General features: G+C 38.2%; 1 protein-coding gene across 3 annotated transcripts in view; it reads right to left on the minus strand.

Annotated features, from left to right (window-relative positions):
- Positions 1 to 8,952: 8,952 nt before the first annotated feature.
- KIAA2026 (KIAA2026 ortholog) overlaps positions 8,953 to 17,629 on the minus strand; it is an 83,279-nt gene continuing 74,602 nt past the window's right edge. For all 3 annotated transcript variants that reach the window (XM_032291081.1, XM_032291080.1, XM_032291082.1), the window contains 2 exons: positions 14,558 to 14,745; positions 8,953 to 13,206 (listed from right to left, as the gene is read on the minus strand). In XM_032291081.1, coding sequence (XP_032146972.1) covers positions 9,599 to 13,206; positions 14,558 to 14,745 — 3,796 coding nt within the window. In that variant the 3' untranslated portion in view covers positions 8,953 to 9,598. The remainder of the gene's footprint in view (positions 13,207 to 14,557; positions 14,746 to 17,629) is intronic.

The raw sequence follows: 17,629 nt of genomic DNA on the forward strand, positions 1-17,629 counted from the left end.
AACAAATAAATTATAAACAAAAAAACTTCATCAGGCATCTGGGTACCTCTTCGCCTCACCACGAGGTCTCTGCTGAACCTCAATCCTGTACACTGAGGAACCTATGGCTTGAGCCCTATACCTCTTAAAAACCCCCAGACTGTCACCCACTGAGGGTGCTCTTATTTCTCTGTGGAAAAGGCTCTTCTCACAGAGTTCCTCAGTTTCCCAGGTGATGGACACAGAGATTTGGCCTGAGTTTGCCAGAAAGAAATTAGAAAAATGAGACATTTTTGAAAGGAATAGAAGGTGCCAGATTCAGAAAGACGTACTCGCTCCTTCACAGAGGCAGCCACACCTCTGAAGATGACTCCTTGATTGGAGTCCAACTGCAGGGCAACCCTGGGAGCTACATGCTAAGGATGGAAGGTCACACGATATAAGGAGTATGGGTCATTACATCACCACTGAGCTCCTTACATATTCTGGTTATTAACCCCTTCTCAGATGGGTAGTTTGCAGATATTTTCTCCCACTCCATGGGTTGTCTCTTCACTTTGTTGATTGTTTCCTTTGCTGTGCAGTAGCTTCTTAACTTTATGTGATCCTATTTGTCCATTTTGGCTTTGGATGCCTGTGCTTTGTGGAGTATTACTCAAGAAATCTTTGCTCACTCCAATGTCCTAGAGAGTTTCTCCAATGTTTTCTTTTAGCAGTTTAATAATTCAAGGTCTTAGATTTAAGTCTTTAATCCATTTTTACTTGATTTTTGTATATGGCAACAGATAGGGGTCTTGTTTCATTCTTCCGCATATAGGTATCCAGTTTTTCCAGCACCATTTTTTGAAGAGACTGTTCATTTCCCAATGTATGTTCTTGGCACCTTTGTTGAAAATTAGTTCACTGTAATATGTGGATTTGTTTCTGAGTTCTCTATTTTGTTTCATTGGTCTATGTGTCTTTTTTTTTTTTTTAATGCCAGTACCACAATGTTTTGGTTACTATAATTCTGTAATATAATTTGAAGTCAGGTAATGTGATCTTTCCAGTTTTATTCTTTTTGCTTAGGATGGCTAGTTGTTTTTTTTTTTTTTTTTTTTTTTTAGAAAGCCTTTCTCTGTTTCCCAGGTGGAGTGCAGTGGCACATTCTCAGCTCACTGCAACCTCTGCCTCCCAGGTTCAAGCTATTCTTGTGCCTCAGCCCTCCAAGTAACTAAGATTACGGAAGTGCGCCCCCATGCCCAGCTCATTTTTGTATTTTTAGTAGACATGGGGTTTCACCATGTTGGTCAGACCAGTCTCAAACTCCTGACCTCAAGTGATCTGCCCACTTTGGCTTCCCAAAGTTCAGGGATTACAGGCATGAGCCACTATGTCCAGCCTCTAGGACTTCTGTGGGCTATTGTAGGTCTTTGGCTATTCTGAGTCTTTGTGATTCAATATATATTTTAGGATTTTTTTTTCTATTTCTATGAAGAATGTCATTGTTATTTTGATAGGGATTGCACTGAATCTGCAGATTGCTTTGGGTAGCATGGACATTTTACCAATATTGATTCTTTCAATCCATAAACATGGAATACCTTTTTTTGTGTGTGTGTTCTCTTTGATTTCTTTCTTGAGTGTTTAGTTTTCATTGTAGAGCTCTTTCACTTCTTTAGTTAATTCCTAGGTATTTTATTTGCAGCTATTGTAAATGGGATTACTTTCTTGATTTCTCAGATTGTTCCCTGTTGACATACATAAATGATTTTTTTGTTTTTGTTTTTTGAGATGGAGTCTTGCTCTGTCACCAGGCTGGAGTGCAGTGGCATGATCTCAGCTCACTGCAACCTCCGACTCCCTGGTTCAAGCTATTCTCCTGCCTCAGCCTCCCAAGTATCTGGGATTACAGGTGCATGCCACCACGCCCAGCTAATTTTGTATTTTTAGTAGAGACAGGGTTTCACCATGTTGGCCAGGATGGTCTTGATCTCCTGACCTCATGATCCTCCCACCTCAGCTTCCCAAAGAGCTGGGATTACAGGCGTGAGCCACCCACACCCAGCCGTATTAATTTTTAAATGTTGATTTTGTACCCTGTAACTTTACTGAATTTATCACTTTGAATAGTTTTTTGGTGGAGTCTTTAGGTCTTTCCAACTATAACATCATATCATCAGCAAATAAGAATAATTTTGACTTCTTTCTTCCTAATTTGGATGCCCTTTCTTTCTCTTGTCTGATTGCTTTAGCTAGGACTTCTACCACGTCACCACTGAAGGAGAATCTACCTCATCTAAGAACAATTGGATTAAGTGGGGGGAAAAAGTGGCCTTGAAGAAAATTCATGAAATATTAAGATATTGCCACTTTGTTTTGATACTGAAATCCAGGGCTGTTACTTTATATATTTGTTGAGACCCTTCAGTGTTGTCTAGCAGCTTGGGCTGACTAAACACAAATGAGGAGAGGAGCTTTCAGGAAAGGGAGACCCTGTGACCTTTGTAGTTAGATAGGATGAGGCTTCCCTGCTGCTGAAGGAAACCTGAACTCAGGAAAATGAGCCTCACCCATAAGCATGGGCACAGGAGTCCTATACTGCAGTGCGCCCTTCCTTTATGCCCTGACACACCTGTGGGCCTAGAATGGGTAATGGCATGGCATTACTTTGATCCCCTAAGCTTCCTGCAGTTAGGGACTACAGTGACAGGAGCTCATAACTGGTCTCCTCTCACTGCAATTAGCATTTTCCACTTGCCCAGATTCACTGTACAAATAATAGTACTTTTATTTGTGTGGTGAGCAAAGTTAGAGAGCACTGTTTTAACAAACCTGGGGATCCCCCTCCTGTGCAGCCCTCAGTGGTGGTGACTGATGCTTCAGACAAGGCTGAAGTCTCTATCCATTTCCCTGCAAGATTCTGATATAGTTTCTCTGGTTGTTTTTATAGTAAAGAGCAGGCATACTTTAAGGAGGGAAAAAGAGCTAGCCAAAAGATTTTCTACCCAGCTTAAAGTCAGTGAAAATTTAGACTGATTATACAAATCAATGAAGCCTTCAAGTTATCTCCGGTGCAGACAAGTCCTCTGAAGTTACAAATGTTAAGTTTAGCATTTAGTAAATATGTGGACAGGTTTACTTGTCACTTGCGAATATTGCAGACCTTCTCCAAAAAAGAACAGAAAGAAGTCTCTAAACTTTCTTTTCATGGTTGAACAGTCACTTGAAGATGCATCAAAATCCTACAATCTCAAGTAACCACTGCCAAAAACATCTTTAAAGTGTCTCAAAGAACTAGTCATAGATTGTTTGAATGAAAACACTCATTTTTAGGACAACCTAAAAGTGCTATCGCAAGAAGCAGTGAAATGGAAGAAAAAGTGTGAGAAATGGAGAAAAAAAAATGCTTGACAACTGAAAATTTATGCTGAAAACATAAAGAGGTTGTAAATGATAAACAGTGACCTTTAAAATCTCTCAAACCATATGGAAGGTGATACACTGCCTGTCTTTAGGGAAAATTACATGGGTGATGGCAACTTGAAATTTGACAAAGGCAAATCAGAAAATTGAGAACTTCTAGGCTATAGATCAAAAAACAATTTGAAGAAATACATTGATGCTGTTAAATGTTTCCTTAAAAAGGCTTGAAGGAGAAAAACAAAAACAATTTAAAAGAAAATCACATGAATCACTTACAGTTCAAAGAAGTGGTCTCCCACCTGAATAAGCATCTCTGTAGTCTAAAAGTGTAGTTTGTACGAAAACATCCGCTGTGTAACATCTGAAGCATGACGCCTATGGGAAGACGGCCTCGAGAGTCTTAGAAGCACTTTAAGGGACCAGGTTTGGTGGCTCACGCCTGTAATCCCACCACTCTGGGAGGCCGAGGCAGGCAGATCACCTGAGGTTGGGAGTTTGAGACTAGCCTGACCAACATGGAGAAACCCCACCTCTACTAAAATACAAAATTAACTGGGCGTGGTGGCGCATGCCTGTAAGCCCAGCTACTCAGGAGGAGGCTGAGGCAGGAGAATTGCTTGCACCTGGGAGGTGGAGATTACAGGGAGCCGAGATTGTGCTATTGCACAATAGTACTTTCATTTGTGTGATGAGCAAAGTTAGAAAGCACTGTTTTAACAAACCTGGGGATCCCCCTCCTGCGCACCCCTCAGTGGTGGTGACTGATGCTTCAGACAAGGCTGAAGTCTCTATCCATTTCCCTGCAAGATTCTGATATAGTTTCTCTGGTTGTTTTTATAGTAAAGAGCAGGCATACTTTAAGGAGGGAAAAAAAGCCATTGCACTCCAGCCTGGGCAACAAGAGCGAAACTCTGTCTCAAAAAAGCACTTTCTACTATCAAAACTTAATCATTTCCCATATAAAAAATGCTCAAGAAAGTTAGATGGCAGCTTGGCACACTAAGCTAAGAAAAGAAAATTATCACAACAGACAAAATTGGCTAAAGCAGTTTACATTTCAGGTTTTCCCAACTGGTTCCTGCTGTTCCAGGTGGGGAGGATTCCATGCATCATCAGGTCTGTGAGGAAGGGAGGTTAAACTCTAAGGGCTTAGGCATTTGGGTCATTAGGTTTGATTCAGGTTTACAGCAACCATAAATATATACTGGAGGACATCCGACTGTGTTTTCTTTACTTAATAATTTAATTTCTTTTTATTGTTTTTTCTTAGTTGATGCTACATTTGCTGAAATTCAAGCTTGAAAGAATTACAATTCCTAAGATGGTGTTTTAAAAATCTAGATCATTTTAATAAAATTATTGACTATTAGACCATTTCATTTGACTCTCAGAATTAGATCCATTTAAGTACCATATTTAGGTTGAACTAAGTGGTTCACTGTTATGTAAACCATATGAATTTTGTATGATTATGGCGAGACACAAATCAATAAAGGCCATTTATATATGCTATGAACTGTTATAAGAAATGTGAATAACAATATTTACCGCAATAAATTTAGGTTTAATAAATTTATTGAGGTAAATATTGTTTACTTCAACCAAACCCAACAAACAAAAAAACAAAACAACAAAACAAAAATATCCCTAACTACATCTATTAGTATTTTTATTAGTTTAACACTAGGGGAGGTAACACTGTTTATGACATCTTTGCTGTTTAAATGTTTCTAAATTTTATGCAGTGCAGTCAAAACCTTTCCCTTAAAAAATATTTTTCTTTATGCTTCTCAATCTCAACAGTCTGTCTCATCTCTAGTATTACTAGATACCTGATTATGCCAAATATCAGGTCTTTACACCACTTGCCTGGCCCACCTAATATCCTGACTGGTCTTTCTGTCTTTAGTTAGGTGAATGATGGCAGCTACAATTTAAGTATTTACTATGTGGTAGGCATTGGGCCAAGTACTTTACATAAATTATCTCATCTAATCCTCACAGCCATCCTGCAAGATGATTTAATTGTCCTCATCTTATGTTTCACTGTTACCTTTGCTTCAAAAGCTTCAGTAGCTCCCCCATATACTTTCAGAATATTTTTCAGTCCTCTATCAGCTAGCCCAACCTATTTTTCTAATCATTCCCTATGGGTCCTCTTAACCTTTAGCATTATATTCAAATTCAACTGCTGTGTTCCCTAAATGCTCCTTGTGCTTTTCTGAGACTGAGTTTTTGCAGGCCCAGTTCTACACGTACTTGCAGTCATAGCACAAATGCCACCTCTTACATGAAACCTCTGGAACCTCCCTGCTAAACTCTCATAGTTCTTTATTCCTCTTATTGTTATATCCTTTTACTATTTTTTGTATTGAGGACAGGATGGGCTCTTATCTATAACGTTTCTGCAACATCTTCTACATTAATTGTATGGTTCTCAATAAATGTGTAGAATAAATTTACAACTCTGGTAGATGGCTTGAATTCGTCTGATAACTACTTTAAGAATGTTTTACATACATCATTCTTAAAGTAAGTAAGATGATTACATACACCATTTGATAACTCTAGTACTGCTTAATACATTACTTTTTAACTATATGTTTCTCACATTTTCTCTTCAAGGTATAAGAACCTTCTAAACTATGCCATTCCCTTCAACTTTTCTAAGCATCAAGCACCATACTGTGCATAGTAAATGCTTGTTGAATAAATGTGTAAGAATAACTGGGGCAGATGACAGCATTATAGTACCAAGCCTTCATGCTCAGGTGATTGCAAAACTACTTCTGGAATGACTTCAGATAAACTGTTTATCATTTCTAAGTTTTAGTAATTTTGCCTAAAATCCCTATGAAATTTCTGACATCACTTTCAGAATATGCCAATTTCTCAAGCTTTCAATGTTAAAAAAATTTTAAATTTAAGTTGATCTACTGGATCAAGCAAACATTTTTATTGATTTTAGTGTACATATTATACCTATCACTACTTTAACAATAATTTCAATTAATTAAATACACCAATAAAATAATACACCAATAAAATTGGAGACTTGGGATGTGAGCAAAACTTTAAACAGCTACTTATTATACATGTACATGTGCATGTGTATATATATATATATATATATACACACACACACACACATATGTAACTAATCACAAAGGAAAAACTTTTTGTAGGGGCAGGAAAAACAATCGGAAATTAGAGGAAAGGGAAGCACTAACACCAGAAGGAGACAGGCTATTTCAGCATGTTTTAACTTAATACTTTAGGTGATACAGAATGCAGATATCCAAATGGCCTAATCCTATACTAAGTATAAAAACACAACCCCTCCAGTACCATGAATCTTTTCAGGTGGCACTCTGGTGACGTTTCTTCCTTTTCATGTATGCCTTTATAGACGTCCTTTAAAGAACCCTTAGTAACACTAAACACAATGAATTCAGGGATTTAACTTTGTATTCTAGCCAAGATCTAAGAAATCCACATGACCTCCAAAACTGGAGACCAAGGAATTTGGGTTTTTGAAGATATAAATCCATTAACTTAATCAAATTTCTAGTTTAAAAAATGGAGTATTCATTTAAAAAAGTAAACTAGACCTTAAATAAGAGATTATCTAGATTTGTTACTCGCTCAACAAATATACATTGAATACAATGTGCCAGGTACTGCGGCGATAATGATGATTGATAAGGTTCCTGAAATTAAATAATTTCGAAGAAGTAACTATAGTTTTGAAGAAGTGCTATTCTGTCTGAGTGACTGCACAATACAATGATGCTGGCTAGGCTATGACAAGGAAAGGGAGTTACACAGATCATATTAAGGACCTGTAATGAAACATTAGGTCAAAGAGGACATCTGGGAAGACCTTGAAGTATCTTGAATTTTCTAGAAGCTAAAAGAAAATTAACAGTATGGTGAACAAGAGGGAGATTAGGTTTAAGTGCAGCTGTAGCCAAGAACAGACTGAAGAGCCTTTTAAATAGTAGGTGGGGACTTCACTATGAAGGTTCAGCAGATCACACAGAGCTTTGAAGGTCATATTAGGAATTCAGATTTAGGAGTCAGGAGAGATTGAGTGGCTGGGGGCAGTGGCTCACGCCTGTAATCCCAGCACTTTGGGAGCCCAAGGTGGGTGATTACCTGAGGTCAGGAGTTCGAGACCAGCCTGACCAATATGGTGAAACCCCATCTCTACTAAAAATACAAAAATTAGGTGGGTTGTGGTGGCACACACCTGTAATCCCAGCTACTCAGGAGGCTGAGGTGGGAGAAAAGCTTGAACCCGGGAGGCTGAGGTTGCAGTGAGCTGAGATGGCACCACTGCACTTGAGCCTGGACAATAGAGGAAGATCCTGTCTCTAAAAAATAAGAAAATAAAAAAATAAAAAAACAACCTGAAAAGATTTAATTTTTAATTAGTTTAGGTCCTTCACTGGGATTAAAGTTGGACCATAGGTAATTCAGTATATTAGTTTCTTAAAGTGACTTAGAAAATTCTTGACAAAAGGTGAACAGTTTTGGGTCATTTTGTTTTAAAAGCTGAGTAGGTAAATATATTCATTCATTAAGCACCATCTATGTGCAATGCAATGTACTTCAAACATCACCCACTTCCCAAAGGCTTTCTTAACTGAAAGAAATGGGGGGAGAGTGACTCAGTAGAGCACTGACATGACTAGCAAAAGTACCATCTTAGAGCATAAGTAGCAGTTTTCAAGAGCCTTTAGTTATTTTGCAGGAATATTCTCACTACCCTCTCCACATTGATGTAGTCTCAAAAGAAATCTTTAGCCCTACACTTCTGTATCATTTTCAACCCCCAATGATAACTTCATGTGATGAAGCTTAACGATGTTATTATAAATGGAAAGATGAGTATACAGTTCAGTAGCTCAAGATAATGGATATCAAAATCCAACAAATATATAAGCTACCTTTTATTTAAAATGAGACATATTCTCGGGAGTGGTGGCTCATGCCTGTAATCCCAGCACTTTGGGAAGCTGAGGTAGGTGCATCTCTTGAGCCCAGGAATTCAAGACCAACCTGTGCAACATGGTGAAACCGTCTCTACAAAAAAATTAAGAAATTAGTTGGGTGTGGTGGCCCATACCAGTAGTCCCAGCTGTTAGGTAAGTGTGAAAGTAATTGTGTTTTTTGCCATTTTAATGGGAAAGTAATTCCACTGATGGCAGAAGTTGCAATTACTTTTATGCCGACCTAATACTTGGGAGGCTGAAGTGGGGGATGGCTTGAGCACAGGAGGTGGAGGCTGCAGTGAGCCGAGATTACACCACTGCACTCCAGCCTCGCAATAGGTGAGACCCTGTCTTTAAAAAAAAAAAAAAAAAAAAAGGCATTTTCTGGAAACTTACAAGATTTAAGTGAAGGTATTAGGTATAAGCTGGAAAGCCATGTACAAATGCTAGCTCTTATTAATTCAAATTTCACAGCCTTTATTCTTTCTTCTAAAGGACTGTCTTCGTTTACATCCTGTATTCTTTCAATGGAACAAGAACACACGTTAAAAATGGTATTCAAACAAAGAAATACAGCAACTCAGTTTATTACATGCAGATTCTTCTGCATTGGTGCTAACAGTTCACTGGTCCAAAATTACTAAAATACTTAAAAAACTATACATTATGTAAACAAAACATAAATAAGACAACATAGTTCTTTGTACATATATTTAGTACAGGTTGTTAGGGATTTTGGAATATGTACAATTTTACATCATGGACTGCATTTTTCACAATGCATAAATACATATATATATATATATCTATATATATTTTACAGAAACAAAAATAAGATTTCACTAATGACACAGAATACCATATCATAGATATGCTGCAACAGTCCAAATTCAAGAAGAAACATGTCAATGTAAATGTGCAAAAGGCTAGCTTACTCTAAACTAGTCAAACTTTGTTCAATTTATGTTCTACAGACAGGTAAATCCTGACTTTAAACACAGAACCTTGAAAACCTCCTCAGACCAGTAAGTAAAATGGAACAGATTTTTTTCCTCCCCAAGAAAACAAAGCCTTGTTGCAAGCTAATGAAAAGATACATTAAAACACACACACACAGCTAAGTATAGTAAGCCTTCAACAATATAATAAACATTTAAAATTTTCTGGGAGTCAAAACAATGCCCCATTATTTAGTAACTGGCTCTTTTAGTCTAAATTCAAGATGCAGCTGTGTCAGGCTTCTCCAAGCCAGATGACTGAAAAGCAGGGAAGACAGACGCAGGATTTCGACTGGCAGATACAACAATCTGAGAGAGAGATGAAGAGAGTGAAGACACCTTAGATGCTGGAGTATTGATGGTATTCAAAATGGCTCCTTCTGGGCTAACCAACAATTTTTTGACAGGTGTGTCCAAATGAAACACTGAAGTGCTACTTGGCAGTGGAGGATTACTGGAGCAAATGGCAGAAACCAAAGATGTCTTAGCTAAAAGAGTAGCTGGAGGAGACTTAATTACTGAAGTCAGTGATACTGTTGGTGCAGGAGGTGGAACAGGAACTTTTGCAGTTGTGTTTATGATTTGTGGTGATGTATGTACTGTAGGTATAGAACTTGCATTCCCAAAAGAGTTTAAAAATTTTGTAGGGCTTCTTAGAGGATGTTGTAGAGGTTGCCCACTTAAAGAATTATTTGATGCTAGTGTGATCTTCTGGGCAGAGTTATCTATTGGTGTAGTCTGAATGCCTTGGCCGCTGTTAAGAACTAAGGGGGCTCCATATTTTGGATTAGTAGATATAAGGAGAACATGGCTGCCAACTCCAAGACCTTGTGGTGGAACAATAAACCGGGTTCCGTTAATCATAATCTGAGTGCCAGGTGCCAAAGGGGTACTAGTGTTGATGACTATTTTTTGCTGAATACAAGGTTCACTGAACTGACTCCCGACTAGACTAGTTACAGTGGATGGTGCCATAGCAGTGTGAACGGTAGCACTACCTGGAGCAGAACTGTAACTTGGGGATTTTACTAAAGCTTGCTGGTTTGGCAGAGAAGCAAAATTGGAAATATTAATTATTTTACCTGGACTTGGTGAAAAGGATGACAATTCAGCTTGAGATTGATTTGTGTTTACATTTGTTGGCACTGTAGTTGAAATCCCTGGTGGCTGAAACTGGAGCGAAGTCCGAGATTGTCTTTTGGAAAGAGATACAGAACGTGTGGCTCCTGGTACTGTTGCCGAATATGGAACTGTGTTTATTATTTTAGGGGATGTAGTCACAGGTGTAGGTAAGGCAACTGTAATAGGAATTTGCAAAGCTGATGTTAAACATTTAGGAGACATTGTTGGTTGTGTAGTTGAAATCAGAACAGATGACGCAAGGTGTCCTGTTTTCACAGTTGATATAGCAACAGTTTTTCCGAGATTTGACGAGCAAAGTTTATTTGACAAAATAGGCATAATTCTTGAAGAGGTATCATTTCCACTGACTAAAACAGGAGGTCGTGTACCAGCTGACGGAGAGGCTGAGGTCACTGAAAGGGAACCCAGAGATAAATTTGCTCCAGTTACTGAAAACATGTTTACTGCTCTTGCTGCAGAAACCACTGATTCATTAACAGGGGTAATATTCTGAGTCACAAAATTTGAGCTTACTGGAACTGAATTACCACTTGTTGACAGTGGCAAAATATAGCCCTTGCTACTTTTGTCTTCTCCCTTTGGGGTTACATTTTGCAATATGTTAATTGATGGGATAGCTGGCACAGTGCCTGAAGTATTTACAATTGCTTGACCTATGTTTAGTCCAATTTTCACATCTTTTATCTGAGACACAGCTGGTGATGAATTTATTTTTATTGGTGTGCCCACTGTAGATGGAATCAGCACTATTTGGGGTTGCTCTGGAGTTTTAACATATGCTTTATTCAATGGAGGAGGAAGAGTTTGTTTTAATGATTCTGCAACAAGAGTTGGCGTTGATGTACCACTGGGAACTGGGGCATTAATAAAAACCAGTTTCTGGGCAGAAACACCTGTAGATGTCAGTGCAGGTGTCATATTAATTGCAGTTCCACTGCCAGAAGGAAGAACAGATGGAGCTGATACCAGCATAAGTTTCTGAACTGAAGTCCCACTGATTACATCTCCATTTGTTGTTGCTGTTGCTTCTGACCTTGTAACAGGGTAACTTTTTGTGATATAATCTACTTGCTGCTGCTTAGTTGGAGTATGGATAACATTTGCATTGTTTTGTCCAAAATTTGCTGTTGATATGCTAATTACACTTACTGAACTACTTGTTGTTGATGGTAGTAGACTGCTAGGAGAAATAGAGGACTTCAAGGGAGAAGAGGGCATGTGTGAAGTTTTATCTATCATGTGGCCCAAATTACCACTGCCAGTAAGTTTGAGATTTTTTCCCATGGATGGAGTAAAGCTAGTTGGAAGGGAAACAGAAGTTGGTGTTTGGCTGAAAGGTGAAAGACTAGATATAGTAGTTGTTCCAGGTACAGGTGAAAAAGCAGAGGAAGAAGTTGTTGATTTTGGCACCAGAAATGCCTGAAGCTGAGGAGCAAAAGTGAAAACTGAACTTGAAGATACAGTACTGGGTGAATTTTGATCTGGATTGGTCTGTACTTTTACAACTCCAGTGTTCCCACCTCGTGTCCTAACCAGAATTGACTGTGAATCTCTTATGCACACAGTTTTCAGCTCTTGCTTTGTTTCAGAACAATCTGTCTGTTGTGCAAAACAACTGAAGGAACTACCAGGATTTGTAGACCCATTTCGTGTTGTTGATAACAGAGGCTGACCTGTGGAGGAAATGGTGGGTGAAGCACTGGGCAAGGAGAATGTGGCTGCTGAAACTGCATTCTTGACTTTTCCTGCCTCACTCTGGTTAGTCTTAACTGGTGGTGTTAATAAGTTACTTACAGGGGTTGCAGGCGACATAGGCTGTGGTTTAGCGCTACTTACATTTGATAAAGGTGTAACTGTTTTGTTGAAAACTGTATTTGGTAGTTGGGTAGAAACAGTTCCGGGTGAGTTGACAAAAACTGATGCTAAAGAAGAATTTATGTGTGTTGTCTGTGGGAAAGACGAACAATGTTGCTCTGTATCTTTTTGTTGAAGTGGTGGTATTTCTTTTGCAACTGCTTTTCCTTCTTTATGCTGAATCACAAAATTCTTAGGCAGAATAAGAATCTGCTGCATGCTTTTTTCTCCTGTTTTAGGATCCACCACAGGTTGCATCTGAATCTTTACAGAGCTATTCTGAAGATCTATTGGCAACCACTGGCCACAGGGCATTTTGTATACCATTTGTAAAGGACCTTTTGTATTGGTGTGGCAGGTCAATGCTGCCTTTATGGGGCTTGCTTCTGGAGGAGATAAAACTGGCTTTTCCACAGCAGGAGCATTTCTACCTGTGGAAGGTGGCAGTTGATTTGTTAAGGTCACTTTGTTCCCAATATTCTTTGCAAGCAAGGCTTGAATGGGTTTGGTCCCTTTCTGGAGAGTAGACACTGGTACTGAATCCAATGACGCAAATGACTCTGGAAATGATGGCTCTGTATGTGTTGATTCATTGATACAGTCAATCTGCACATCACCTTCTAGATTCTCAACTGTTGTCTCATTTGTGCTTAACTTTGCTTTCTTCCTTGGAGAAAGCTCTTTTGTGCTGTCATCCACATAAGCAGTTTGTTTGGACTGTCGTTTAAGTGTTTTAAGCAGCGTCCTTGGTAAGTCTTTTGTAGGCAATTCCTTTTTCAACAGCTTGCTTCTAGCCATAGGAAAATCTATTTCTGATAATTTCATATCATCTGAAAATTATAAAAACAGGCATTTTGTTTATATAAAACAGCAACTAAATCATAATAACATCAACTGTAAAAAAGAAAGTCAACCTTTGAACTGGCAATGTATTAAGAAATCTACTGCAGGGTGATTCAAAAGCCTTAGCATATGAAGACAAAGATAAGGTGATCTTTGATATGATAATCTAGATATCATAACCATGACCAAGAATAACCTGTTACTAAGAAAATTATTTTTGGTCAAAATTTTTGGTCAAGAATTCTGCTAACTCTTCTGCCAGTGCAAGTGCAAAAAATTGTTTCATTAGAAATACTCAAGTCACCAATTAAGGCTCAGACTTTAATTTGGAAAGGAATCTAGTTCTCTTTTTCAGCTAGGAACACTCTGATACCATAGAGAGATAGTTCTCCAATCTATTCTATTTCTAGAGACTCTAAAGGACAAAAACTGTCCAGTTTTTTCTGATGTTCATCCTTATAGTAAAAAAATTTATGTTCATATTCGGTTAAACTAGGTTTATAAGATATTACTCTTTTAATTTGCCAAAGATGGAAAACAACAGGTTAATGCATTTCTAACCACATACTTTCATATTGACCTCCATAAAAAAATGAAAGTCATTAAACTAGATTTAGATAATAATATAATCTGAAAAATAGAAATGAATTACAGGTAATCTAATCCAGCCTTTTATCCTTATTAAAATGATGTGTTCATTCTGGTCTCATTAGGCCATCAACCATGGTAATTCCTCAAAAAATAATCTTCACAATATTAAGAACTTGTCAAATTCTATTTCTAAAGTAAATTTCAGATAGAGTGCTTCAAAAATACTAACAATAAAAGAAGAGCATTAACCAATTTCAAAGGGATTACAGATCAAGGATGTGTAGTTTGTATGGGCAATCACTGCCCTAACGGTTTGGAGTCAAGCACTGGCTCCTGAAACTCTTAGAAATGTGATAATGACTCCAATAAACTTTTTTTTTTTTTTTGAGACAGCATTTTGCTCTGTTGCCCAGTCGAAAGAGCAGTGGAGTGATCACAGCTCACTGTAATCTTGAATTCCTGGCCTCAAGTGATCCTCCTATCTCTACCTCCTGAATAGCTGGGACTACAGGCATGCAATCACCATGCCTGGCTAATTTTTATTTATTTTTCAGTTGAGATGGGGTCTTGCTGTTGCCCAGCCTAGTAGAAACTTCTTACAATGATGTGGATAGTACTTCTTAAAAACATAACAGATTTCCCCAATCAATATATTTCATTGACCATATTATCTTTTGCCTTCACAGCAAACAAAAATTTCTCTTTGTGCCTTTAGTGTTGATTTTTAAAAGAAGTTTTAATGCTTACCTGAATCAAAGTGATCTTTTTCTAGGATATCCAGAGGTTCTACTGAGTCTACAGACTTACTGATTTCTCCCGTAGGAGAGTCTTTTCCAAGATCTCCTTCACCTTCATCTGTAGTCCACAGTTCTCTAGTAAATTTATCATGATCAGGTTGTCTTCTGAAATCATCATAGTCTTTCTTTAGGCGGCTCCTAAAATAAAATGCCCAACATAACAAATAATAAGTATGTATTAAATTCTTGGAATCGAAACTAACTTTTAACATTTTAAACTACATATGGAAATATTTTCAATTAAGTCACTAGAAATTATGCTTTAATCTTAAGTGTGTCTAAGATGCTGCTCCATCTTGCCAATGCTCAAAAGGGCAGAACATATGGTATAGGCATAAGAAACTCGAAACTTAAAAAATTATATATATCTGGCCACGCATGGTGGCCCATGCCTGTAATCCCAGCACTCCCAGGCCGAGGTAGGTGGATCTCTTGAGCCTAGGAGTTTGAGACCACCCTGGCCAACATGGTGAAGCCCTATCTCTACTAAAAATACAAAGATTAGCGGGCGTGGTGGTGGGCACCTGTAATCCCAGCTACTCGAGAGGCTGAGGCATGAGAACTGCTTGAACCCAGAAGCCAGAGGTTGCAGTGAGCCAAGATCACACCACTGCACTCCATTCTGGGCAACAAAGCAAGACTTGCTCCATCTCAAAATAAAACAAAACAATATATATATATTTGCAAATTTCAGAATTTACCATCTAATTATCTTTATAAAGGTTGTTGTTAGACCAATTAAATGAGGCAAGAGTAATTTTTTTTCTAGCTGCACTGACAGATTAGAGAGTCTTAAAATTACTGACTTACATCTTAAAAGGTCATTTAAAAAAGTTAAGCAAGAAATTCTAAGCAACAGTATTTATATTTGTGACTATTATACAGACAGTAACAAATCTATCACTTAATCCTGGGAGTAATTTGTACCTAATTCTTTCAGTCTTAATAGAACCTATTTAAATAATTAAGCCTAGAAAAACAAAGCTGTAATCTTTCACAGAGACCTTTTTCATATAAAAACATAATAGCGGCCGGGCGCGGTGGCTCACGCCTGTAATCCCAGCACTTTGGGAGGCCGAGGTGGGTGGATCACGAGGTCAAGAGATTGAGACCATCCTGGTCAAAATGGTGAAACCCCGTTACTACTAAAAATACAAAAAATTAGCTGGGCATGGTGGCACGTGCCTGTAATCCCAGCTACTCAGGAGGCTGAGGCAGGAGAATTGCCTGAACCCAGGAGGCGGAGGTTGCGGTGAGCCGAGATTGCACCATTGCACTCCAGCCTGGGTAACAAGAGGAGCAAAACTCCGACTCAAAAAAAAAAAAAAAATAATAATAATAATAGCTTTATTTCTGAGAAACTAGAGATGGAAACATGGTATTAACCTAGGTATTTCACATATATACATCTACAGAGAGCTCTACCATTTACAAAAAGTCTTCTGAGATGTGTGTATTGTTATGTTCACTTTACAAATGATGAAACTAAGGCCTGGAGAGATTAAACAACTTGCTTACGGTCCTATAACTTAAACCCATATCTCCCTGATCCTTTATTATTCCTTTTGTTTTCAACTAAGTTTTCTACCCTCTCCTCAACTTTTACCCTTAGTGTTGTTTATTCAAAAAATAAGTAAGAACATATGTTCTCCAATTTATTTATGTATTTTTTCCTAGACGGAGTCTTGCTCTGTCGCTCAGGCTCGAGTGCAGTGGCACGATCTTGGCTCACCACAACCTATGCCACCCGGGTTCAAGCAATTCTCCTGCCTCAACCTCCTGAGTAGCTGGGATTATAGATGCACAACACCACACCTGGCTAATGTTTGTATTTTTAATAGAGACGGGGTTTCACCATGTTGGCCAGGCTGGTCTTGAATTCCTGACCTCACGATCTGCCCGCCTTGGCCTCCCAAAGTGCTGGAATTACAGGTGTGAGCCACCGCGCCCAGCCATGTTCTCCAATTTATTTTTGCTACACACTCTTATTTGTGCACATTAGATTTTAAGTCCTAATTCTGTCACTTACTAGTTTTAAGAGTTTTAATTTTAATTTAGTTTTTTGAGACAGGGTCTCACTTTGTCGCTGAGGCTGGAATACAGTGGCACAATCTTGGCTCACTGTAACCTCCACCTCCCAGGATCAAGCAATGCTCCCACCTCAGCCTCCCAAGTAGCTAGGGCCACAGGTGTGCACCACCATATCTGGCTAATATTTGCATTTTTTGTAGAGACAGAGTTTCACCATGTTGACCAGGCTTTTAATTTTTAAAACATTAAAATTCCTTAATTTTCTAAGCATCAGTTTACCTATTACAAATGGGAATAGTAACAGTACTTACCTCCCAGTATCTGCGGCACATAAATATTCAACAAATGTTAGTTAATAATTGCTTTCAATTTATTTATGTTTCAAATTATTAAGGATTTTATATAAATACATGAGGGCTATAAAAGGTATTAGAATGGGTTACCAAATCATAATCATAAAATTAATTTCCCTTTCAATCTGTAAGATTGGAATAAAAAAATTATCTATGTGGGGATAGCATAAAGTTCTCCTCCCTTCTCACTCTCAGTCACCTTCTCGGTCTCAGTTAATGGCTTTACTTCTTATTTCAAGAAAAATGGAGGCAATCAAGAGAACTTTCACATGCTCACACCTCATCTGCAACTCACCTTAATGTGTAGTCCTACTCTCCATCTCCCTACCTAAGCTAACACCTCCATTCAAATGCATCCTCTTACCTAATCAAGGATAACATCTACCAAATGTCCCTTCCTTTACCTGAAACCATTTTTTTTGTCTACTAGATTATTCCCATCAGTATACAAACATGTTGTTCTATAACACAAACAACAACAACAACAAAACAACAACAACAACAAAACACCTTCTGTTAACCTCTTTTCTTTTCAGGTACTGCTCCATTTCTCTATTCCACCTTATAGCAAAACTCCATGAAAGAGGACTCTTTCATTTCTCTCCCCTAATTCTCTTGAATAGACTTCTAAGACTTTT

This window comes from Sapajus apella, unplaced genomic scaffold (assembly GCF_009761245.1).
Source record: "Sapajus apella isolate SASKATOON/1434 unplaced genomic scaffold, GSC_monkey_1.0 scaffold24, whole genome shotgun sequence".
Taxonomy (NCBI): domain Eukaryota; kingdom Metazoa; phylum Chordata; class Mammalia; order Primates; family Cebidae; genus Sapajus; species Sapajus apella.